At 44.4% G+C, this 26,155-nt stretch overlaps 1 protein-coding gene across 3 annotated transcripts in view; it reads right to left on the bottom strand.

Annotated features, from left to right (window-relative positions):
* SV2A (synaptic vesicle glycoprotein 2A) overlaps positions 1-26,155 on the bottom strand; it is a 349,950-nt gene that overhangs the window by 254,012 nt on the left and 69,783 nt on the right. For all 3 annotated transcript variants that reach the window (XM_078670410.1, XM_078670409.1, XM_078670408.1), the window contains exon 2: positions 732-1,631. In XM_078670410.1, the coding sequence (XP_078526536.1) occupies positions 732-1,320 (589 nt within the window). In that variant the 5' untranslated portion in view covers positions 1,321-1,631. The remainder of the gene's footprint in view (positions 1-731; positions 1,632-26,155) is intronic.

Genomic DNA, 26,155 nt, shown 5'->3' with positions numbered 1-26,155 from the left:
GACACTCCATGTAGTCAGGAAAGTATGGTGAAGTACCCATGGGAAAAAAAGAGAACTTATTTAGAAAGGCAGCCCTGCTCTGGGTTCAAAGAAATAAAAGAGGTGCTCTGTTAAACTCTGAAAAGAGAAAATGAATAGGAAAGACGCGGGACCTCTTTGAGAGGTATTTAAGAAGCTAAACAAAATCCAGGTATAGAGGTATTTAAGAAGCTAAACAAAATCCAGGTATAAACTTAAAGAAGAACATTTTCCCCTGTGGGATTGCAACATTACACCATGGAACCAGTCATAAATGCAACTACTAAGGTGATATGCAGTATGGACAGGCAGTCGCAAGTTGGAAGACATCCGTGTATGGTAATGAACTACGCTAGTTATATAGTTGTAACCTTTTGCGTAACATTTGAACATTACACTTGAAAGATGCAGATACTCATTTATTACTAGGATGACTTGTGCAAGTGCCAAAATAAGTACTACAACTGTTTTGCTATTCTGTAGAAAATTAATAAAGTTGTTTAAAAAGTAATAACATTGCTCCTTAGTATAACTTTCAGATGTTAAGTACAATTCGATGATATTCTGGCATGGATGTTGTGACATTCCATCTAAAAAGCTGTTTGTGTTACTTATGTTCCATGGTAGAAATAATAACATAATATTTCAATGACTTTTGCTGTCACAAGATTACTATGCCCAACTCAATAAGGAATGCCAATAAATGGACTTACCCAGCATGCCCTTGTTAGAGTCCGATAAACACATGTCTTTCTCTGCACTTGGCAGCACAAAGCCCACCACAAAGATCTCCACACCATCCGCCATCAGTGCCAGCCCCAGCACAAAGTACAGAGTCCACTGGAACCTTCCGTGGCCACACTCCTGCAGGATCAGCTCGTACTGTTGGGCCAGCTCCTCCTTGTCCTTCTTCCGCTGACCCTCCAGGTCCTCAAAGTCCTTGAACTCCCTCACTATCTGCTGGTTGTCCATAATCTGGTCTCCCTTCATGGAGTCAGTGCGAGGAATGCCCTGGTACTCGCCCTCATAGATCTCGTCGTCGTCATCGTGGCCCTCGGTCGCGTCACTGGAGGCGCCCTCGTCATCGTTATTGTGTTGCTGGTCTCCACGGTAATAACCATCCTGGGGCTCGTCATCATCGTCGTCATCTTCCTCAAAACGGGTGTATGAGCGTTTGGTGTACTCGTCCTGCACCCGGTCCACATTCTTGCCCACCTTCTTGGCCGCATGCCGCTTGACCTCTTTGGCAATGTCTTTGGCGCCTCGTATGAAGGCAGTCCGGTCTTTGAAGGATTCATCCATGACGATTGAGGGCAATTCAGTTCAGAAGCTTCTTGGGTTTTAGGTGTCTCTTGTGTACCAGGCCACTCTAGAACATCTGAATGTCAGTTCAGCACAGCTTTCCCCTCCTGATTCGGAATGTATGGATAATTAATTTTCAAACACAAAATTACACAACTAATATGTGTCAGAAGAGGGTTGTCAGCACGGTGTCAGTTCTCGGCGACCAATGCCGAAAGTCAGTGACGGCTTGGAAGACAGCTGGCTGCTACTGCTGCAATCGGATCACTTCAGATTTGATTGTGCTTCGTCTTTTGTTAATTTCAGATGTGCTAGAGGAAAACAAAAGAAAATAGTGTTAATAAATAGGTCAGCTGTCAGATACGCATTAACAAGAGACATATGCCAGACCCTTGTTTCATAAGATCTGTCCCTGATTTTGAGATGTGATGTTTTCCTAAATTTTTCAGTTGTCCAACTGCCCACCTTTTGCATCCCAGCCTCATTTAGATTTAAGAGATTGGTGGTTTTCCAAAAAAAGAGCTGCTGATGCCTCCACCATTATAAATAACCATCCTATGGGTTTACATAATGTTTCGCCTCCACCCTAGTCCAGCCGGATCCTCCAGCAAATTGTCTGAAGGCTTTTATCCTCCCTAGGTTCGCCATGTGGACCATTGCAGTACCCACCTTTCCTCTTGGAGACATCTTTTTAAAAAAAAATTTTTTAAACCAGACCTCACTGTAAAGATCTGTTCCCCACTAAATTAAATAGTTGGCAAATAGTCTGACTCGTAACCATGGCTCAATGGTCCGGCAATCACTCTAGTAGCTCCCATCATGAAAGCAGTAGCTGCTTTTGTGAAGGGAAAAAAACACAGACCAGGGAGGAAACCATACATTTTATCGTCCATCTGTGATAGAGCCTGCGGAGATATCACCGCTGCTGCTCCAGCTGTTTGGCTTTTGCACTACAAATGCCAAATGAGCCCCTGTGCCTGTTAAGATCGTGTGTGTTTGTGCGCTGCTCTGAGCTGAACATATGTTGATAGGTAGAATCCGAACAGTACCGGCAAAATATCTCTACACTCAGAAGGATCTATTCTCTGGAATTCCATTCTCTTCCATCTCTGCCACAAACTTAGAAAATTCCCATAAGGTCATAAGACATTTCTTTTTGCCAAGAGTATCCCTTGACTATTCCTGTTAGCCCCTTTCATTTAGCCTCCCCAAAGAGCGTTGAATCCTTTGGAGGATAGCTAAGGTCTACATAAAAAGTATACATGAATTAAATATGTAGGCATCTGCTGGTGTGAAAATAGGTTCATTTTACCATTTACTTCAGACCATGGGTCAACAAAAGTATTCAATCCCACTCTGAGACTATCTACGAGACAAGTTAGAGTGAAGAAAGCCAAAACCACAGGCAGTCAGGACAAAATCAACATGGTAAGTTTCACACCTTGAGGAGGAAAAGCATTTCACCCTTACCCATGAGCGGAGAATCCCCATTTAGAGTGACTGCTGACACAACCAATCACAGACTTCTCCCTCAGGTAGCTAGCCTCCCTCTAGTGTAAATAAATTCTGCCTGTTGGGAAAACCATTAGGCAAGACCTTCTCACCTTCAACCTTTACATCCTTCAGATTGTCAAAATACGTTTTTGGACTAAATTTATTGCATTTCATTCATTTCAAAAGTAATTAATATGCAAAGAAAATAAAAGTTGGTATTTCTTGAAGAACAAGGATAAAGAGCAATATACAAACAAAGTTGCTAACTAGAGGCAGTCAAGTGAAGTCAAATAATCTTTATTGGGCTTATTAAAAGCCATAAACATGATAAAAAACAATTAAAAAAATGCAAAACTTCAAACTTATTAAAAAGCTTTAAAAACAAGTGCGCCGAAATCTAAATCCCAATATATCCTATGGAATTTGGTTTTCGGGGGGCAGGATATCGGTCACCGTTGTGAGGGTGTATCACGTCCGCCAAGATCGTAAACAGATCCAAAGTCTTAAAAGATTCACCAGCCACATGTAAAAGCAACCGGAATTCAATGAACTTGATACAATGCCCCATATCTATTTCTAATTCTCAATGAACACTTGACAAAATTTGCCACTGCAACACAAAAGTCTGTATTGCAGAGTTTGTGCAGGATAATAAACGACCCCATGTGAGATCTAACCTTAAAAAGACGTAAAATTGGGGGGGGGGATGACAAAAAGGAGTACAATGCAGGTACTTTGTAAACATCACAAGCGCAACTTGACAATGTTGTACTCCAGCCGACATCCCTAGGAAATACCACTAATACATGTAATGTCTTAAAACAAAACCTTATACATTAAAACCTGCAATTCATGTTAAACATTGATAACAAGTAACGATGTTTCGATTAAATTGTAGTTGACACTACAGCAGATTTCATCAAAGTTTACCGGGTGAAATCTACCCTGCCTTTCCTTAAATGCCTTTCCTTAAATAATTCTTTCACCCAAGACACAACATTTTTCTTTATATTCTCCAGGTTAAAAAATAGCTCTGGGCATCCTAAATCTATAAATCCCACTTTGATATAATTAGTCCAAGGGATGGCCAAAGCATTGTTCAGGGAAAGGCAACTTTTGAGAGGTGTGCTCCCTTATTTCCCCAGATTCTAAGCTTGATCTTATCCTCCATAGGAGTCAGTCCCACCTCAGATTGACACACATATGAAGGAGTAGACTGGGGAACTACCAGGAGTCTTCACAAAAAATGTTCTCGACTGTCTGTAATGGAGCGGCATACACCCACAGACACCGACTCCACAGCTCTTTGGCATTGAGTCACCCTTTTAGTATAAAGGCGGTGCCAATTTAGGTTATGGTCCAAAGGAATACCAAGATCATTAAGTCTGCTCTGGTTTTAACATTTTTAGGTCCAATGCTAATAGCAAAAGATTTTCTAAGATTGGTTTTATGATCTAACCCCCCCCCCCAAACTAAAAAAGCATCTAGAAGGAGTTGTAATCCATTTGTGGTTCTTGAGATTGGGACCGCCTTGTCTGCATATAATAATTCCGGTAAAACAATAAACTTCAGTTGGGGCAAAATGTTCCCTGCTTTACTCAAATAACAAACTAAGTCATTAATATATATTTAAGGAACAAGAGGACATTTGAACAATAAATGCTTCCAAGACTATCTTAGGATCTGCCAGGGAACCTGAAAGAGCAAACTAGTCCCAGTGGTGTCCTTAGTCTCTAGAGTTAAGAATTTCTGTCAGTGACGCAGGCTTCACAACTTGACCTATGCCTCTCTATGCCACGTATCCATGTGCTATTGTGCTAATAAGAAACCAATGGCACAGGTTTTCAGACAAAGATGTGATACCTCTTGCCACACCGCCCTAAATACCCCTCACCAGGAAATCTCTGACTGGGCAGCTTAAAGCGCGGTTCCCCAGTTGTAAAGTGGTGTTTGCTGGACTGTTGCTTGTCAGCAGAGGATGCACGTCGGATTCATTGTAGATCTCAATATGTTTACAACCAGAACAGGGGTGTACTACCAATGGTGTGGTAGGTGCAGTGGCACCGGGGCTTAGGTTTGTGCGGAGCCCACTGAGTTCCAATTATAGATGTTTATTAGAACCAGCCGCGACCCGTGCAGGTAAGAGCGGTGGGGCGGTGGGTCCGGGTGGGGGGATTCGACAGATGATGACAAGGGAAAATTATTTATTTACCTGCACGGGCCGTGGTTATTTAGAACCCAACCAGAACCCTTTTCTAGGTCCAGCCTTCGACAGCTAATGCACTCCTTGTGCACACGCTCTCACTTGCGAGACTCTTGTATACAAAAGGGGCTTGCAGCACGCCCGTGAGAGAGCACAAATCTGAAAAATGTATAAGTGCACCCTATTTACAAGCACGTAGTTAGTTTAAATATACTTTGCACAAGAGTGTCTTATACCCAGTAGTGAAATGTATAGAGTGTTCAAGTAGGGTAACAATAATCATAGCAATGTGAAGACTAATGTAGAAATGCTGTAATGAATATGAAAACCTCACGTTCTCATGTTAAAGTGATCATGTAAGAGGAAAATAGAACCTTGCAAACCAGTTTAAATGTGTAGGACTTATGGCAACTCACAAGTAAATCTAAACGTGCTGCTAAAATAATGTGAGGTGGGGTTGACATTGTTCATCTAAAGGTATTATTGAAATATATGTTTTATAGATGTGAGGCCTTATAGAAACGTGTGTTAGTTAAGAATACTGTTTAAATCAAGTTAAATGTTTTCAGAGTGCAGGGACCCGCTTCATGTAAATCAAGTAGGCCAGAACAGATAATGTCGTTCCTTTGATCTGCAATGTGCTCGTTAGAGAAGAAGTCGAGAGGTGCCAAGTACTGTGCTTTACATATGTTTTACGACCTATAGATATGGTGGAGCCTGGAATTTGAGGCCCACTGTAGGATGGCCTGTATGCAGGTGCGAGGGGTCTTAATCAGTTGAAATGAATGGGGCTTTGTTCAGTGGCGCTTGACGCAGGCCTGTAGGAGTCTCCAGGAATTTCAGGGGGTACCGGCGCGCTGGAGAAGAAGCCTGGGAACCAAGGTCAACTTTAACGAGGGTCTTGAAGAGTACCATCATGGAGTCTACCGCCAAATTTGATACCACGTGAGGGGCGTCCCGAGGGGCGTTCCTATTGGAAATGTGATTTTGTATTAGGGAAAGCGACCCGGGAGGAGGGTAGAGCAGATGATATTGGAAGCCTAAGAGAGCGGTTGGGTAGGCAGATAGGCTGATCACAAGAGACCGATTTACAGAAGAGACAAGGAGAAGTGAGTGATCTTCTTAGGAAGTCACCACGGCTGACACCTTTTGGGGTAAAGATCTTGTTAAGTAGGGATGTCACTTAGTCTAGTGCAGGGACAGACTAACCTGAATTTTCTTTTCTGTAATGACTCTTAAGTTGCAACTTGTATCCATTTTGGCAACTTTAATGATTTTCGAACTTGTACTTATTATTCTGTTTTGTAGACTTAGATTATTCAAAGAATTTATGTTTATAGTGATACCAGTATACCTTTTAAACCTTATCTTGAGAAGTTTGTATCTTCAATTATCTTTGGCTTTATATTAAATCTTTAAACTTTATCACTGGTCAGTGGTTATTCAGAGTGGTGTAAGTTCTTAATTGACTAACCTAGTAGTAGATTATCTTTTACTCAATGACAGGTACCAACGATTCAGTCGACATGATTTGGGATTTGGTAAGGTAAATAGAGACCAGAATCCCCGCGTTAACAGTTGGTAGCAGTTTAGGATGGTTATCTTCTTGAGGAAGGTAATCTAGAGAGGTTAGTTTACCCCAAGGCCCCTAGACATCGAGAGACGAGCAGCGGAAGAATCGTGCGCCGAAGGTGCAGACGGGGCAAGAAAAGCAGCAGTATCGGAGGAGAGTGAGTATAACAAGGGTCATGCGTGAACAGATTGCGGTGTTTTGTGTTGTATTTGTAGTGTAATGTCTTGCGGAGTTGAATGCCTGTAGTGTGATTGTGAGATGGTTGTGAGCGCGCGCAACCTGGTGAACTGGTTACCTGGCAAACGGGTGAACTGGCGAACCTTAAGTTCAGGCCAGAGCTTAAGTGGTTTTGGGTGTATCGAACATCCAGAGTAGTTGTCGACCATAGTACGGAAGTCATGAGGTACCATTGACCGCCGTGGGACCGAGATAGGGGGAGTGTAAGAGTGAGCGTATGAGTAACGGACGCTGGTCGGAAGTTACTGTGTGTGAGTAACCTATCAGAGAAGGCGATTGTCTGGAAGTAAACGGAAAGACATTTCGTCAAGTTAAGGGGACAACTACAGAAAGACTGTGGGCGTACAGTCAAGAAAGGTGATCGCTTGGACAGAAGTAATAATTTTTCAGAGTATGAATGGGATGCACGCATGACCGAGGAGACGAGCTGAAAAAGGAGGGGAACTGCTGCGAAGGGGGACGAGTGACGGCAGAAAGAGCCGCGCTGAGATAGGGTGGCGAGTGAAGAGCCGCGACGCGATAGGACGGTTGGTGTGACGTCGGCAAGAGCCGCGACGCGATTGGGCGGCTGGTGCGACGTCAGTGAGAAGTCGCGATCGGATAGGCCAGTTAGCGAGAACAGCGCGGTGATTGGTAGATTGTCATCAGGAAGTAAACAAACGCGGAGAAAAGAGAAATCATGAAGTGCTTTAAGTGTTTGAAAGGGATTTTTAAAAGAAAAAGAAGTGAACATTATTACGGGGAAGAGGCACCACCGGAGGGTACACCAGCTCATTATATGGCAGCGAATGTGGGGCTGCATACGATATTATGGATTGGGGCTTGGAATAAGCTTACGGAAGGAAATGAGGAAATGCAGTTCCCGAAGTACGGGACGTTTAAGTTAGAGGTGTTACATCGGCTAAAAGCAACCATGTCCTCATTGAAACCCTCACCTAGACCAACCCAGTTTGAGGCCCTTAACGCATGGATTAGGGCGGCACACGATAGAAATTTGAACAGGCGTCAACAAAGATTGACTCGATCGGTAAGAGCAGTGCGAGATTCTAAATGGGATGAAGAAGCAAAGAGATGGAGGGTACAGGCTATCGAGGTAGAGAAGTTGTATCCAATGAGGGAGGTGGTAGGTGGGAAGAACCTCATGGAAGAGGATGAGGAGAGCGAGTCGGAGGACAATGTGATAAACAGATTGTTGATAGACAGACCACCTCCGAGAGTTGGGGAAATTGAAGATAGAGGGCTCGCAAGGGAAGATGGGACTGCCATAGAGGGGTTTACACCACTCCCTATATCGGAATGGACACCTATCAAAGGCGAGGAGACACCTCAAAACAACACAGTACAGAGTGTAGTGGGAAGGTTTGTGGTACAAAAGACGCCAAACACCGAAAAGGTTGAGTCTTTTGGATTACCGGATGCTCTTCAAGTACCTGTTACCATAGGACCTATAGTGTCGATTTACAATCCAGATCAGGGGAAAGGAGAAGAGCAGGCACGGTTAGATAGAGAAAGGATTGAGATGGAAAGGAGGAATAACACGACAAATGCATGGAAGCAATTGGCAGGATCGGTAACGTGGAACACCCCATTCGATACGACTGTGGGTCCCATCACAGGACAGGGAGGTCAGAGAGGACCGATGGACCTGAGGGGACCACGGCCGAAACCCTATACGGAATTAAGGGCTGACTTGAGAGAATGGGATGGGTCCGCAGTAACCCCGAGTAATAGGGTAAGAACAGAACCCGAGTGGGAAAGCCGAGGTAACGGGACTGTATCTCATTGCGGGGCTAGCGAAAGCAGTCAGGGCCGAGAAGGTCAAAGTCAGGAGAATAGAGGAGTTACATGTCCTATGAATGAGAGGGAACAGCAGGAGCAGAATGGTAGGAGTATGGAGTGTGAGGAGATGTCTCGTCTCATGCAAACCGAGGGAGACCGAAGAACACAAGAGTACAGGGATAGGTTTAGGTGCACTCATCACGCACCTGGGGAAAGTGTACAGCACTGGCAAAGAGGGAACAGTGAAAGGTCACGTCATACATCGAGTGATCTGAGGTCACAGATGCATGAGGAAGAAGGAGGGAATAACGGAATATCTTACCATGTATCCCGTGAAACTAGACAGGATGGGGAACGCGGGGCTATGAGGCGCGAAGGAGTGTTTCACCATCCACCCCGAGAAGATGGAAGGGCATGGGACCTAGAGAGATGGGAGCATGGGAGAACTCCCCATAACTCACCAGTGCTTAGGCGCAGGACTAGGAGCTGGGATGGGAGAGATGCGGAAGGAGCACCTGGAGCCGAAGTACTAAAAGCTGCAATAAAGGTTAAAAGGCTTGATGTCTCCAGTCTAAAATCCGATCTAGACGAGATTATAGAAGGGACTGTGCCTTTAGAAAGGATTGATTTGTACGAACAAGATGAGCTGCTGTTCATAGCGAAGGATACTACTAGGAAGGCTAGAGCGATTCATGAGAAACTGACTAATTTGGCAGACAGGTATGCCGTAGATTTATCTAGGACAAGGGCATTGCAGAGTAACCACAGATTGCAGTACTCAGACCAAGACCTAGATGAGAAGAGAACTACTGGACTAAAAACACACATAAGAGAGTTGGTATCAGGAATAAGAGTGTGGAGAGAACTGGACAAATGGGAGGAAAGGTGGTCGAAAAAGGGCACAGTTAGACGAAGTACAAATGTGATGACCCCCGAGGGAAGGGTAATGCAGATGGAGGCATTCCCTTTGCGAGAGATATCAAATGGGAACTATGTACATGTACCATGGAGTAGGGGAGATTTGGCTGCATTTACCAACTCGTTTCCGAAACTGAGGGAAAACCCAGTTGAGTGGTATAAGCAGGTAGAAAGGTTTGTAAAGATCTCCAAAGTATTGTGGATTGATTTGAACACCTTGTTCGACATTGTGGTTCCAGGGGATTTGTGGGTAACGTGCAAGATTAGTGTCCAGTGGCCAAATGCAGAGCCTGAGAGGAATGCTAGAACTAATGGACCATCGGACAGTGTCATGGAGAAGTACGAAAGGGTAATAGCCTGGTTAAAGGATAAAGTGCCTCCACAAGATATAGATTGGGTAAAAATAGACCGAACAAGGCAGGAACCCAAAGAGACAGTTCACGAGTTTTATGAGAGATTACTGAAAATATTCAAACAGTATAGTGGACTCGATGTAATGGATCCCAAAGACATAGGGCAGTTTGTGTCAAAGTTCGTTTTGGGGCTGAGACCAGATATTTGTTTGATGATTCAACAACATTTAATCTGTTGGCAAAACAAACCACTAGATGAGATCCTGCGATATGCGAGATACTGCAGTGACGAAATAGATTCTAAAGCAAAGAATCTAAAGGAGAAGTTGATGGTAGTGCAGATGCAGTCAGCAGGGAAGGGTGGACAACAGAAGCAGGGGATGGGACGAAAGCCAAATGGTCAGAACAAGGATAATGAAGAAGGCCAGAGACCTAGGGTAGACTTTGCCACTTTAAAGAAAATGACAAAGTGCCATTTGTGTCACCAGGTGGGACATTGGCGACGCGAGTGTCCCTTTAACCCTGAAAATGGAGAGCTGGAATTAGAGGAGCAAGTTCAAGAGGTTCCAGCTCAAAAGGCAACAGTCCCAGGAAGCAAGGGGGTCAAAGGGGGGACTTCGGCTCCGAGAGCTCAGTTTCCACAGCCCCCGAAAATAGCGACAGGGGGAAAGGTCTTTAAACAAATGCCTCTCTTTATCGAGGAAGAAAAGTGTTATTATGTTGACCCACTGACAGGACAGCGTGTGAGTAGGGAAGAGGACTGTACCCTCGGGGCAGTCCTAGAGGTGGATCAAAGGGGGCCATTTGTTGAGGCTGAAGTGGCAGGATGTCCTACAACGTTCTTGGTGGATACTGGAGCTACTCGATCAACGTTGAGATCAGTGGTGGTTCCAGATTTACCGATGTCTGGGGAAACAATTCAAGTGGTAGGAGTTGAAAACAAAAGGATGACTAGTCCTCTGACTGAACCAGTGTCTGTAAAAATAGGAAACCATATGAATGAACATCAGTTTGTGGTATGTGATTCGAGTCCGGTATGTCTGTTAGGGAGGGATCTGTTGTGCAAATTGAACTTCACAATATACTGCACCCCGCAAGGGGTGGAGGTACAGACTACAGATGATGACGCTACCTTTAAGGTAGCCAATTCCAAATCTTGCATAGAACTATATCCTACTCTGACTGTAGAAGATCTTCCCCAGGACCTGCGAGATGCAGTGGCGTCAGAAGTATGGGATTTCACGGGTGAGGAAATAGGATTGATTAAAGGGGTAGAACCAGTAAAAATCATGGTAAAGCCAAGTGCCGAGTTTCCCAGAACACCGCAATACAAATTGTCCCAGGAAACGATTGCAGGAATAAAGCCTGTGATCGAGTCAATGATTCAGCAGGGAATACTAAAAGAAATCATGGGAAGTCCTTGTAACTCTCCGATTATGGGTTTGCAGAAACCTAGTGGGAAATTTAGAATAGTTCAGGACCTCCGGAAAATTAACAATATAGTTGTTTCATGTTGTCCAGTGGTACCGAATCCATCAGTGATACTGTTTCAGATTCCATGCCAAGCAGAATGGTTCACAGTGATAGATCTTTGCCAGGCCTTCTTTTCAATCCCATTGGATGAAGAGAGCAGGTACCTTTTCGCTTTTAAAATGGAAGATCGCGTCTTAACATGGTGTCGAATCCCACAAGGATTCACAGACAGTCCATCAATCTTCAACCAGTTGTTGAAGAAGAATCTCGAAAATCTAGTACTGCCGCAGAATTCGGTTCTGGTTCAGTACATAGATGACCTACTTGTTGCGTCAGAAACTGAGGAAGCTTGTAAAATAGATTCCATTGCCTTATTGAACCACTTAGCTGAAAATGGACATAAGGTATCTCCGAGCAAGTTGCAGTACTGTCTGACCGAAGTGCAGTATTTGGGACACCGGTTAGAAAAGGGAAAACATAAGGTGTCTCCAGACAGGATTGAGGCGATAATGAAAATGAATGCGCCTACGACTCAGAGAGAAGTTAGGATGTTTCTAGGAATGGTTGGTTATTGTCGACAGTGGATAGTTAACTTTTCACTGAAAGCAAAACCCTTACAGAAACTGACGCACAAGGAGGTGAGTGATCCGGTACCATGGGACGATGAATGCCTAGTGGCATTCCTGCAGCTGAGAGACGATTTGTGTCGTGCTCCGGCCCTGGGGATGCCCGATTACGAGAAGTCTTTTTCACTTTACTGCTGTGAGAGAGAGGGATGTGCTTTGTCAGTCTTGGCACAGACCCATGGAAATGCCCGTAGACCAGTTGCCTACTTTTCGGCTACATTAGATCCGGTAGCCGCAGCGTTGCCCGGATGTCTCAAATCCGTTGCTGCAACGGGTGTCAGCATTGAGAGGTGTGAGAGTATTGTGATGGGACACCAGTTAGTGGTGTATGTACCGCATTCTGTAGAATTGTTAATGACCAGGACCAAGACGCAGCATCTGACCAATAGCAGGCTCACGCGCTACGAGCAAGTTATCCTTGCTGCGGAGAACGTGACCCTTAAGAGATGCTCTGTTTTGAATCCTGCTACATTGATGCCACTACCTACTGTGATAGAAGGCGAAGAATGTGAAGACCACGATTGCCTTGATGTGACTGAACTATGCACGAAGCCCAGACCAGATATTGTGGATGAGCCGTTGTCTGACCCTGATGAGATTTACTTTGTCGATGGCTCATGTTTAAGAGATGATACTGGTCGGTTGAGAGCAGCTTATGCTGTTTGCACCATTACTGGAGTTGTGGAAGCCGCTTGCCTGGAAGGAGTACATTCCGCACAGGTAGCAGAAATCATTGCCCTAACTCGTGCCTGCATAGCAGGAAATGGAAAGAGAGTCACCATATACACTGACAGTCAATATGGTTTCGGTGTGGTTCATGATTTCGGGCAATTGTGGTCTCAGAGAGGTTACATGACCTCTTCTGGTTCGCCCATTCGAAATGGAGAATTTGTGCGACTGTTGTTGGAAGCATTACAAGGTCCAGCTGCCATTGCGATTGTAAAGTGTGTAGCTCATACTAAAAATACAGATTTCGTGTCACAAGGTAACCGATATGCTGATGAAGTCGCCCGCTATTGTGCGGAGCAGGACTATTGCTTCACAAAGGTAGAAATAGATGGGGCGGAAGAGAAGACAGAATTGAGTATGATGTTGGAAACTGTAGACACTTGGGAGGATTTAAGAGTGATGCAGGAGAACGCACCTGAAGCAGAGAAAAAGGCATGGGAGATAGCAGGTTGCGTGAGAAGCGAGATGGATTTTTGGATTTCAGCAGATGGGAGGGCTGTGTTACCTGAGGAATTAGCGAATCCCATGGCAAGGCAGATACATGGTCCAGTACACCTAGGAAGAGATGCTATGCTGAGAGTGTTTAGGCAGACTTGGTATTGCCCTAAATTTAGGATAGCAGCAGAATCAGTGTGTAAGCGATGTGTTACCTGCCAACAATTAAACATAGGGAAAAGAACACCAGTTACACTGAGTCACATTGGGAGGTCTGGGGGGCCTTTCAATAGAATGCAATTGGACTTTATTGAAATGCCAAAAATCAACCGCCTTCGGTATGTTTTGGTGGTTGTATGCATATTTTCCAGGTGGGTTGAAGCATACCCTACACGCAGGTGCGATACACTCACAGTAGCCAAACTGTTGCTCAGGGAGTTGATACCACGCTTCGGGGTGCCTGCCTCTCTGGAATCGGACAGAGGATAACATTTTAACAGCGAAATTGTGAAGATGTTGTGCTCTGCATTAAAGATCAGGGATTGTGGAACAAGTAAATGGCACTCTGAAGAGTCGAATAGCTAAAGTCTGTTCATCCACATCTTTGAGTTGGCCAGATGCTCTTCCTTTAGTGCTCATGAGTATGCGCAGCACACCTGACAGGAGGACAGGTCTCTCTCCACATGAGATTCTGATGGGGAGGGCCATGAGACTTCCTACAGTTCCAACTGCTGCCCTATTGAATATCACAGATGATCTGATCTTGGATTATTGTAAGGGACTGTCTGACGCCATCCATTCTGTGTCCCTTCAGGTGCAGGCGGCTGAAGTTCCATCATCAAGGAATCTGTGTCATGATCTGAGCCCAGGGGATTGGGTGCTGGTCAAGAAGCACGTCCGGAAGAACTGCCTAGATGTACGTTGGCGTGGGCCCTTTCAGGTAATCCTGATCACGAATACCGCGGTGAAGTGCGGAGGGCTGCCCAATTGGATCCATGCATCCCATACTCGAAGAGTTCCAGCACCTCTAGAAGAAACAGCTCCTCTCCCAGACGAAAGTCCAGCAGTGGAAGAAGAATCCCAAGGGGGGACCAGTCAAGCTGTGGGGGTGTCGGAAGAAGTTGGGAACGCTTCTGATCCAGAAGAGGAAGGAAGGCAGGATGGCAGTGAGACCGAAGACGCAACTGAAGGGGAGAGCTGCAGTGAATACGACTCAGACACAGATCAGTATCAGAGCGAACAGGAATCGAGTGTGAGGACGAGAAATAGGAGAACAAGGCGTGGAGCAGCCACCTGGCCGGAAAGAAAGAGGAGGTTGAGCTTGAGGTCTGCTCAAGAAGAAACGCTTGCTCCTATATCCGAAGACTCAGATCCGGAAGAAGATACGCAGGATCAAGCCCAAGAGGGTCCCAGAAGATCAAGGAGGGTGCGAGTGCCTAGCAGAAGGTACTCTACTCCTGATTGGACCTACCTCGTTGCAGATGTCGGTGGGACACAGAACCGGGAGGGTCAGGGAAGTGAACCTGATCAGAACTGATCCGATCATCACAGTGCAAATAAGGTTCCTGCTACCAGAAGCGGAGACCGAAAGGTTGCTGACACTCAACATCGTCTATCCTCCTCTCCTGAGCGGAATAAGAAAATTGATTTTAGAGACAGTTGATTTTCCGGTTTGCTGTTCACGATATCCAGTATTGGAGGGAACTGTTCTTCGACTGGAAATGCTTGAGCGAGTAGTGGAACTTCTTGGAACACTCATAGTTTTAGATTGATAGAAGACTTTTGAAAAGAACTTTGTAAATATTGCTACCAGATAACCTAGCGCCGAGTGGAAGAAGAAAAATGGTAGGGGCTTCCTTATAGAGGATGGAGAAGGGCTAGGGTTGTCTATTTTTACAGGACTCTAGAACTGTTTTGCGGAGTAAATTGTCAACATCCAGGTGTTCAAAAGAGAGACATTTTTCGGAGAAAAGGAGACGTTGGAGATAGACGAACACCAAAACTACACTGTTTGAGATCATGGAGGCTGGCAACCCGAACCGCAGGGCAAAATGTATAGTTGGCACACTTTTAGGGGTGGTGATTTCACTTATAGTTTTAGTGGTTACTGTCTCATACATAGTGGGACATGAGAGAGATGCAACTGCAGTCAAGGAAGTCAAGGGAGTGTCAACACAGAGAACAATCACTGTTAATCATAAGGGAAACATCAATGATAAAGACAAAGCTTTGTTAGAGGCGGAAATTAAAAGGTTACATACGGATGAATCACAGGGGAACTTCAGGTCAAATGCTTATGCCAAATTGCTTTACGAATACATTGATGTCATGGAGGCGAAGAATTGCTACGTTTGTATGCAATTACCAGCTTCGGTGGAGGAGGGTATCAGATACCATCATCTTCCATTGACATATGGAATCACATGTAGTTTGTTGTTAAGCATATTCTATGGACGAGATGGGTTCGAGTATTATTTCTCGAATTTTGACTCGACATTGCCAGAGGTCCCAAATTACAAGCATCTGAACAAGTGGGACTATTACAAGAGCGAAGATAGATTACAGAAATGGTTCATTCCATGGAAGACGTTAGATACTTCACATGCCCGAAGAAATAATCTGACTTGTCAAGTGTCAGAAATTGAGAAAAAGTTTATAGGGCAGGTGGATACTAGATACAGGAGGCAGAAGATTCTAAAGGCTTCAGGACAATGGGAAACAGATTGGACCAAGGAAGAAAGGATACAGCAAAGAAAGGGTAGCTTTGGTCCAATTGCTTTAGACAAAGAGAAATGGGGGAAACTGTGCATTCACAGGAGTTACTCCTATTATGAGAATCTGTATGTAGGTCAAGTCAGTTGTGAACATGCTTTCCAATTGGAGTACTACTCCAAGGATTTTCTGAAAGAGATGCAAGCAATTCCAAATGTATATTTTGTATGTGGAAGAAATGCATATGTGAAGCTACCAGATAATTGGTACGGATCATGCTATCTAGCAATTGTCTTCCCCAAAATATATCATGTTGAGAATTTAGAAACGACAAAGAGAGGAATGCCAACAAGAGGGAAGAGAGGGTTAGGTGCTGAAGAAGTAATTGGGGATGTATTTGGTGCTGCATTCCCTATCTTGGGAGTGATACTGAATGACATCAAAATTAGAAGATTGGCTACAGTCGTAGATAGGTTATCTGCCAGTACTGCTAGATCATTAATGCTGGTGGAGGGTGAGATGCAGTCGATAAGGGCAATGGTTCTTCAGAACCGACTTGCTCTAGACGTTCTGTTAGCCAAAGAGGGAGGAGTTTGCAAGGCTTTGAAGGTTCAGGAATGCTGCACTTACATTCCGGACAATTCAAAACCCCTAGAAAAATACATACGAAACATCACTGCAATTCACCACGAAATTGAGGATCTGACAAAAGTAAACGTGTGGGAAAAAGTAGGTCATGGAATGGGTAAAGTTGGAGGTTGGTTTGCCAACCTAGGAAAGGGTATCGTTTGGTACATACTGAAACCCATCATCATAATTGTGATTTGTGTAATCACTTTGTGGGGATTGGTGCGTTTGTATCAATGGTATAAAGCAAACAGGTTGCAGAGATCTATGAGAGAACAGGAGAAAAGGTTGACAGCGATGCAAGATACGCAATATAAGAGTCTGAAGGCATTGGAGACGATGAAAAGAAGTGGTACTGCCATGACTTCCCTTTGAAGGGTCCTACATTTTAGAGATGGTGTCTTGATGGTGATGACTCCTGAAAGTCATCAAAGGGGGGACTGAGAGAGCACAAATCTGAAAAATGTATAAGTGCACCCTATTTACAAGCACGTAGTTAGTTTAAATATACTTTGCACAAGAGTGTCTTATACCCAGTAGTGAAATGTATAGAGTGTTCAAGTAGGGTAACAATAGTCATACCAATGTGAACACTAATGTAGAAATGCTGTAATGAATATGAAATCCTCACGTTCTCATGTTAAAGTGATCATGTAAGAGGAAAATAGAACCTTGCAAACCAGTTGAAATGTGTAGGCCTTATGGCAACTCACAAGTAAATCTAAACGTGCTGCTAAAATAATGTGAGGTGGGGTTGACATTGTTCATCTAAAGGTATTATTGAATTTAGTACTGAAATATATGTTTTATAGATGTGAGGCCTTATAGAAACGTGTGTTAGTTAAGAATACTGTTTAAATCAAGTTAAATGTTTTCAGAGTGCAGGGACCCGCTTCATGTAAATCAAGCAGGCCAGAACAGATAATGTCGTTCCTTTGATCTGCAATGTGCTCGTTAGAGAAGAAGTCGAGAGGTGCCAAGTACTGTGCTTTACATATGTTTTACGACCTATAGATATGGTGGAGCCTGGAATTTGAGGCCCACTGTAGGATGGCCTGTATGCAGGTGCGAGGGGTCTTAATCAGTTGAAATGAATGGGGCTTTGTTCAGTGGCGCTTGGCGCAGGCCTGTAGGAGTCTCCAGGAATTTCAGGGGGTACCGGCGCGCTGGAGAAGAAGCCTGGGAACCAAGGTCAACTTTAACGAGGGTCTTGAAGAGTACCATCATGGAGTCTACCGCCAAATTTGATACCACGTGAGGGGCGTCCCGAGGGGCGTTCCTATTGGAAATGTGATTTTGTATTAGGGAAAGCGACCCGGGAGGAGGGTAGAGCAGATGATATTGGAAGCCTAAGAGAGCGGTTGGGTAGGCAGATAGGCTGATCACAAGAGACCGATTTACAGAAGAGACAAGGAGAAGTGAGTGATCTTCTTAGGAAGTCACCACGGCTGACACCTTTTGGGGTAAAGATCTTGTTAAGTAGGGATGTCACTTAGTCTAGTGCAGGGACAGACTAACCTGAATTTTCTTTTCTGTAATGACTCTTAAGTTGCAACTTGTATCCATTTTGGCAACTTTAATGATTTTCGAACTTGTACTTATTATTCTGTTTTGTAGACTTAGATTATTCAAAGAATTTATGTTTATAGTGATACCAGTATACCTTTTAAACCTTATCTTGAGAAGTTTGTATCTTCAATTATCTTTGGCTTTATATTAAATCTTTAAACTTTATCACTGGTCAGTGGTTATTCAGAGTGGTGTAAGTTCTTAATTGACTAACCTAGTAGTAGATTATCTTTTACTCAATGACAGGTACCAACGATTCAGTCGACATGATTTGGGATTTGGTAAGGTAAATAGAGACCAGAATCCCCGCGTTAACACCCGATGCAACCATTCTTTGGCTTCTGGGTGACTCTTATCTGCTGCCTCCTATTCGGCCAGTGCATACCAATCCGTTCTCCCTTCCCTCTCTGTGGAGCACAGACCAAGCACAGATCGATTCTATTTAATTGAGTGCCCATCCGCAGCGCTCTCATTCAGGCACTATTTCTTCTCTCACCCCACCCCCTCTTCCCATGCCCCCATCTGTTTCTCCCTCCTCCCCCACAACATGGCTTAAAAATTAGCGCTAAGACCAGTTGCGGCCTGTGCAGGTAAGCGCGGTAGGGCAGGGCGGAGTTGACAGACGACAGGATAGGGTTTATTTATTTATTTAATTTGACCTATTCCGTGTCTGTCGACTTCCCTTACCACCCCGCCTCACCATGCTAACCTGCGCCAACCGCCGCTGGCTATGACATGGTCAAGCTGGCCGCGTCATGTCGTTTTTTTTCGTGTTTACCTTATGAGGGCACTTTAGTTTGTGGAACTTTCTTTCAAACAGCAAATAATTGAGCAAAGGCTACTGGAAGAGACAATCCCAGGAGCTTTGCCTGTTTTTCGGGTTATTTTTGGTATTGCAGACTGTATTCTTACATGCCTCACTGCCCAGAGTGTTGCCAGTATGTTATTGAACCTCATGCAATGAACGCTTGCTGTCATCCCAAGTAAATATGTTTCATGCCTTGTTGACTCATATGCCTCTCTGGCCATTCCTTTGCTTGAGAGGATCTTGAAAGCTAGCGGTACCAAGTTCATATTGTGTCTGTGCTGGGAGCCTGTTGACTAGGTGGGATTTCAGACAAGAAAATTGAGGGTCTGGATTTAAAATGCAGATCTGAAGCCAATCGGTTCCATAACGACTTCATGCTTCGTTGTTGTTTGATTTCTGCTTTTCTCATGTTTTTGGGTAATTTAATTTTAAAGTCTGTAAGGCTACAGGTGTTGGCAGGTGGCAGTGAGGAAAAAAAGACCCTTTTTGCAGGGGTATATAATTACCTTAGAAATCGGGAAATCTGGCGTGTTTTGCAAATTTTCATAGAAACACGACCACACTGTTACAAACAATTTGGTTTATTATATTTTAGATGTTAGCAGCTTAAGCATACTTGTTTAATGGGTGAAATAATATTTTATGTTAATCTTCTAAATAATGTTCTTTAATATGACAGAACAATCTATCTAGGCCCTTATTCCCAAAGGTAGAGATTTGATTGCTACTAGCAAAAAATATAAACTTCCCAATGTTCGGTTATTAAAGTACAAGCCAGAGACTGTGGACTAGGATTTTAACCCAGTTTATAGTGTTTGATGTTTACTTTTTTATTTTGGTGGTTTTGCATAGAGATAAAACGTTTGCACTTGCAGCCTTTTCATGTCACATTCTCAGTTATTATGAATTGGGAACCATCCATTACAACGCCGTCATTACATCGCACTGATTTTACAACGCAACTGTTACAACACAACTGCCTTAACATCGCATGCCATTACAACGCATGTCCCTACAAAGCATGCCATTACCACCCATCCCATTATAATGCCTTATAAGGTAAGTAATGGAGATTTCTTAGTTTAGGGAGGGTATGGGTTTTGGGGTAAATGGGAATAGTAATTTTTACCCCTACACTATCCAACACTTTCCCTACTGTTGCACTCACTGGAGCGGGAATAGTAATTTTTACCCCTACACTATCCAACACTTACCCTACTATTGCACTCACTGGAGTGGGAATAATAATTTTTACCCCTGTACTATTCAACACTTACCCTACTGTTGCCCTAAAAGTATTATGCATTGTAATGGTCTGCGTTGTAATGGTCTGCGCTGTAATGGAATGCGTTGTAATGGTAGCTTTTAAAGATGCATTGTAATGGCAAGCGTTGTAAAATCATGCGATGTAATGGTGGTTGCGATGTAAAACCACGTTGTAAAAGTATGCGTTGTAAATGTTTACGCTGTAACATCATATATTCTTATGAATGGGTTAATAGATAGTCTGGGGTCTTGCAAACAGTGTAGTTGGGTGGCATCTGTTTGATTTGTGTGCTGATTTTTACCAAACATGTTCACTCTACAAGTAGTCACTCCGTTTATGTGGTTGACTGGTTTAGGGGGAATGTTAGTTCAATGCAATACATAAGCGAATATCCAGCCCATGAAGTCTTTGTTTGTCTATTACCATAGTGCTTTCATCGCTAGACTACAGTACTTCCATCGGTAAAACTTAGGAAGCCACGGAAGGCCCGATTCACGAAGGGTCTCCACGCCCGTGCCGGCGGCCTAGCTAGTGGCGTAGCAAGGGGGAGATGAGTTTTCAGGCTGGCGCCTCCCCCCACTCTTACCTGCACCAAAAGCAGGAATTGATCGCCAGCACCCCCTCTCTTACGGTTGCCGGGCAGCAAAGACTGGGACCACCACGAGTGGCAAAAGGCCTAGCTACGCCAGTGGGTCATGAACTTGTGGCTTGACAACTGCAATGAGAAACTACAGTGCTGAGGTCCTACCACGAGTGCAGGCCTACACAACAAGTGCGGAGACCCTTTGTGAATCAAGCCCAGAACGTTTAAAGACTTATAGAGTAATTCAAGGCAAGAAGATTTAATGGTCTTACCCTGTTGAACCTGCTCCTGTCAAGCGTCGGCGCTCGTCCCCAGCTCTACTCCCGACATTCACTGGGGCACAGGCTCCCCGCCCAATTTCAGCACTTCTCTCAGTAACATGAGAGGAACACCAGGATTAGTCTGAGCAGCCTCCTTTGCCGCTCACAGTGCGTGGACTCTGTGCTGTTTCTCCAACCCGGCTGTGTAACACAGCTGGGTTGAAGGAACCTTAGTGCGCATGCCTTTTTGGGTGACCTAAGATGGCCGGTCAAACTGGCATGCACACTTTATATTGCCCATGACTCCTCCCCCGGCCATGGTTCAGCCCGCTCCACCCTACACTGACATCGGGTTAGTAAGTCAGTGGAAAATAAATTGATTATATTGTTTTATTATCATTTTATTTTTCGCTAACTGACTGACAAGTGGAGCGACGCTCCGCTGCTATTACGGAGGAGCCGCCCCTGGACCCAGCTTAGGGTCAATTCCTTGTCATACTTGCTTTCACATTTTAACAACAAAAGCTGTCAAAGACAATGCATTATCAGGTTAGATAAATCACCGGATCAATGAACTTGTTGCCAAGCAATTTTCCTAATATGTAAATTACTTATTGGAATCTCAATAGGGTTGGCTGAACTTTTCAATCTTATGCAGTCAATTAGGTGAGCAGTATGTGCAAAAGAGCCACCTAATATAGGGGGTGCTGAATTTAGTAGCCAGCCCAGCTGCATGGGATGTATCTTGGAAATGCTTCTGGCAAGCTTCCGGGTAAGGGAGGTGGTGCAGAAGCCCATGAAGGTGGGCTTCAACCGGAAGCAGGAGTACAGGGTCAGGTGGGGCAGAGATGACTTGGCCATGTGTAACAAGATGCTTAAATTGGCAGGCCAAGGGTCGGCGGACTTTTTAACTGCCTTGACCCACCCACCGAAGTTGTAAACTGTAATTATTGATAATGCAATGACGTTGATCTTTCCAATGTATGGGGTGTTTAAGTTACGTATTATTTGGGGAGGTGATGGCATGGATATAGCTAGACACCTTTTGCAATCTGCATCAATTTTCATACACAAATCATTGACTTTACTGCATAATGTGGGCTTTGGAGCTCTCATAGTACCTGGGTTGGGGGTGGGGTGCTTACTCGATAGTTTCCAGCCCTTTTGCCAATACTCCATCTTAAAGTCTGGAGTAAAAGGGAAGATGAATTTATGCATGGCGATCAAGTCATGGCCCAGTTGTCCCAGGCACATCTCTGACCAGGGTGTGCATGGATTTCAGGCCTACATCAGATGCTCTTCGTCCAGTTGGAGAGTTGAGTGTTTTCTCATTTTAATGCGGGCCCTTGGTTTGGACCAGGTACTGGACGATGGGGGCCTTTTGAGTGACTAGAAATGAATCTACAAAATGTCTAATGTGAACCAGGTTTAGGAGTGGTAATGTCTAGCGTGCATTCTAAATACATTAGCACATATTGTTTAAGTAGTGAGAGACGCTCACTGTTGTAGTCTATGTAGTTGTTCAATATTAATTAAACAGATGCTAATTACTGTGCAATATTCCTTGTAGGGTCGATAGTCAGAGCAAGTGATGAAAATCTCACCGCTGTTTTCTTTGAGAGCAGCAGAGCCTCCACTTTTAATCACTGGCGGCACGAGTTTTGTGGGCGGCGGCACATTTCCCCTCATTGTCGTCTGTCTCTCCGCCACCCTGCTCTTCGCTCTTACCTGTGGCCGTCACGGGGCGGCAAATGCAACGACCGCCACGGGCGGCAAATGGCCTAGCTACGACACTGTTTATAATGTCTATTATGTGTCGTATGGTCAATAGACAATACCAATAGTCCCCACAGCATGTCCCTCCAGCCAGGGTTTTAAGTGGGATGAAAAAACTGGGAGGTCTCTCAAAGAGGCGTGACCAATGTAATTAAGGGAGTGGCTTAAAACACCTAAGCTAAATATCTGTGCTTACATAGTTTGCTGCCCAACATGTATTTTGCTGTTTCTGTCCTTGGATCCAGATATGTTACAACAAAACTTTAAAGCTAGCTAGCCCCCATTGATACTTACATACTTACATGTTACAACAAGTAACATCTTACCTACAAGTCAGGACTATTGGCTTTGTCAATGGTTATTAGTTGCATAAGATAAATAAGCAGCAACTATGGCTTGTTTATAATATTGAAAAATCTTCCACTTAAAGCTGTGGTTACACCAGGACACTGTTGCTGCTCCTGAGTTTCAAAAAGAGAAGAGAAATCCAGAGAGAAAAGGACTCTCTTTGAAGGATTTCCCTTCCCCATCAATGCTCACCTGGCATGACGTCATGCCGTAACTTCTCCACTTGTGAGAAGTGAGCAGCGCACACCGAGGTGCCTCCTGTCAGTCACTGCAATCCGGGAAAAAACGGACCACCTGTGCCATGGCCCAAAACAGAGCCCGATAGAGACCCGTTTCGAGGCCCCCATTAAAAAACTGCCAGAGCTCAGCACCGGTGAGACCCGGCACACTTAAAGCCCTGCCTCCAGCTGTACACAAAAAAGGAACCCCGCATTACAGGCTTGGTTCCTCCAAAAATTTACTCTTTCCTGACAAATCAGTGGTGTCAATAGCAAAAAAAGAGATTTACTTGTGAGAAATACTCAAAGGTGCACTGTGGGCTCTGGCACGATCACTCCAAATGCACAGGTAGCACTTGACAAGCAGAACTGTCTGTTGGAATGCACAGTTGCTATATATCCCCTGCCTGTACGTCGGGCCTAGGGTGCTTTGCTGTACTAGGCCCAAAAATTGTCTCCATCAACCCCACCCTTGTCAGCACACAACACAAATTAACACAAAACACAACACAAACGATCAAATCAAATACAATGTTCACGTTATAAGAAATCAGGTATTGAGTTTAGAGCTCATTCAAAGTGAAATCCTTTTAAAACAAACAGCAAGTTACCCTGGATGTCACATTTATAACATGCATCTCTCGCAGCCACTGAGTTAAAATAATGCTGTTTATTTATGTATTTATATATATGTTTCCTTATTTATTTGCCGTCTTATATAGCGTGAACCAGACCCCGAAGGTTATCAGAGCACTTCACAGAGTTTAACAGAACAGTGCACTTAACACAATGACAAAGGATTATTAGCTACCATCAGGTGATTGAAGTCTGACTTGATTGAGAGCATGCCTTATTAGTTTGCAGATTCATAAAGAGGCAATTAAGGAGGGGGGTATTGTTGTCGGAGTGTTTTTTCAGATCCTTTTTGAAGAAGATATGCCAAGGGATTGTCCTGATGATAGGTGGGATGGTATTCCGAATTTTGGAGGCATTGCCAGAAAAGGATTGCTTTAGAAGTCTCCGTTTTTAGGTCTCGGAACTGCGAACAGATTGCAAAGCAATCTGTCGTTCCGAGACTCTATTGTAATCATTCTGGCTTTCAAGGAGTCAAGGGAGACAGACAAGTGAGGTGCACGCGCAACCTTGGATCAGGTCGCGCGCGCTTCCCGTCTCCCATGGCTCCTTGGAAGCAGACTCACACACATGCACACGCACGCGCACACACACACACACACACACATACATACATACAGACCTCCGCGCATACACAAACTCACACAGACATACAGAATCCCCCCCCCGCCGCGCATACACACACACACATAAAGACCCCCGCCCTAGAAGGAGCCCCTAAGTCCACTGCTCCCCCTCTGTACCCGGGTCGTCGTCATTCAGTTCCAACACCTCGATCATCTCCTCGTCACCATGAAAGCCTCCGACCTGTGCCCCTGGCACAGCTCCCTCGGCGTCCTCCATGGGTACAAGTGCCCAGCCTGACACACACGGGTCTCTTCCACTCCCACGGCCAGATCTTACGGTGCAGCCTACCAAGGGGGGCGTCAGGCAGCAGCCGCCAATTGAAGCGAGGCGTAAACACCAGTGGGCCAATCACTTGTCTCATTCATTCTGCCGTCCCGCCCTCCCTGTGAGCCTGGGATACTTGCATGGACAACGAAACTTGAGAAAGCCGGGAAATGTAGTATTTTGGATCCAGACGCTTATTGTGGCATTAATCCTACTAACTGTTTTAGTTGCGTGATTACACTCTATGTGAAGCAGAAAGAGGATAGAACAGAAGCAACTGTATACATAGCCTAATTCGCTACCGTTTTGGAACATTCGAAGGGCGTTTTATTTAGCAAAATGTACCTTACATGACACGACGGTAGATATTTTAATTTATGGAACGGGCAAAAGTAAAAATAAATAACTCATCTAATGCTTGTTTTAATTGCATTTAGGTGTGCGTCAACTCAAATACTGACCTCCCTGGGCTGATGGCCGATGTAATTTTTGTCTGTTAGCACGTGACCAACCTTTAGTCTTTTGGGGGCTAATGGGGTCCAGAGAATAAGAAAGTGTCCATGAGTACACGCAATGTACGTTGGAAGGATATAAATGCATTTCAGCAGTATTAGTAACTTGTGCTCTGCAAAACCAATTCCCTTTGCTTCTTTGAGCATCGAAATGTAGCTTCTTGCACTGACTAACCATAGAGGCCCGTTGGAGTGAAATTTAAAAAATGCCGGTAACATTTTCCAAGTGCCTGAAATGTGGAATTTAGCATTAAGGAATTTGTGTTTTTGCCTCCGGTGGGAACAGATAAAGGTCTTACTGAGAAACATTTTCTTCGTCAACCAATCTCTTCCTCGGATTCTTTGTGAGATTTTGTGCGTAGTGTATGAACAAATTAAGGTGAAATGCTGGCAAACCATAGTTTGCACTTAATACATATTTTCTCATAAATGTGCATGTTTTCAAAATTCTACAAAACCTGCAAAAATAAAAGATGCGATTTCGCAAACTGCAAGCGGAGAGCAGCAGTTTAAACAATTACTATTCGAGGAGCTAAAATTGAAAGTATGTTTGGGACCACAGGGGGTCGTGTTCTGAAGGAAGGGACAGGGGCTTCCTGCACAGCCAGTGCCCTGCCACCCATCTAGGATTTTCAAGGGGTGCACCTCAGCTAGATTGAGGGGGGCAGAACAGAAGTTATACGCGCATACGTTTAAGGTTTGACCTGGAGACAGCTTTAGCTGCCAAGCCAGCCTTGTCTGTGTGTTTTAAAAAATATATATTTTAAAAACATTAACAATACATATATACAAACATTCATGCACATTGGGT

This window comes from Lissotriton helveticus, chromosome 12 (assembly GCF_964261635.1).
Source record: "Lissotriton helveticus chromosome 12, aLisHel1.1, whole genome shotgun sequence".
NCBI classification, from domain to species: Eukaryota; Metazoa; Chordata; class Amphibia; order Caudata; family Salamandridae; genus Lissotriton; species Lissotriton helveticus.
This window is presented reverse-complemented; position numbering and strand designations above follow the sequence as displayed.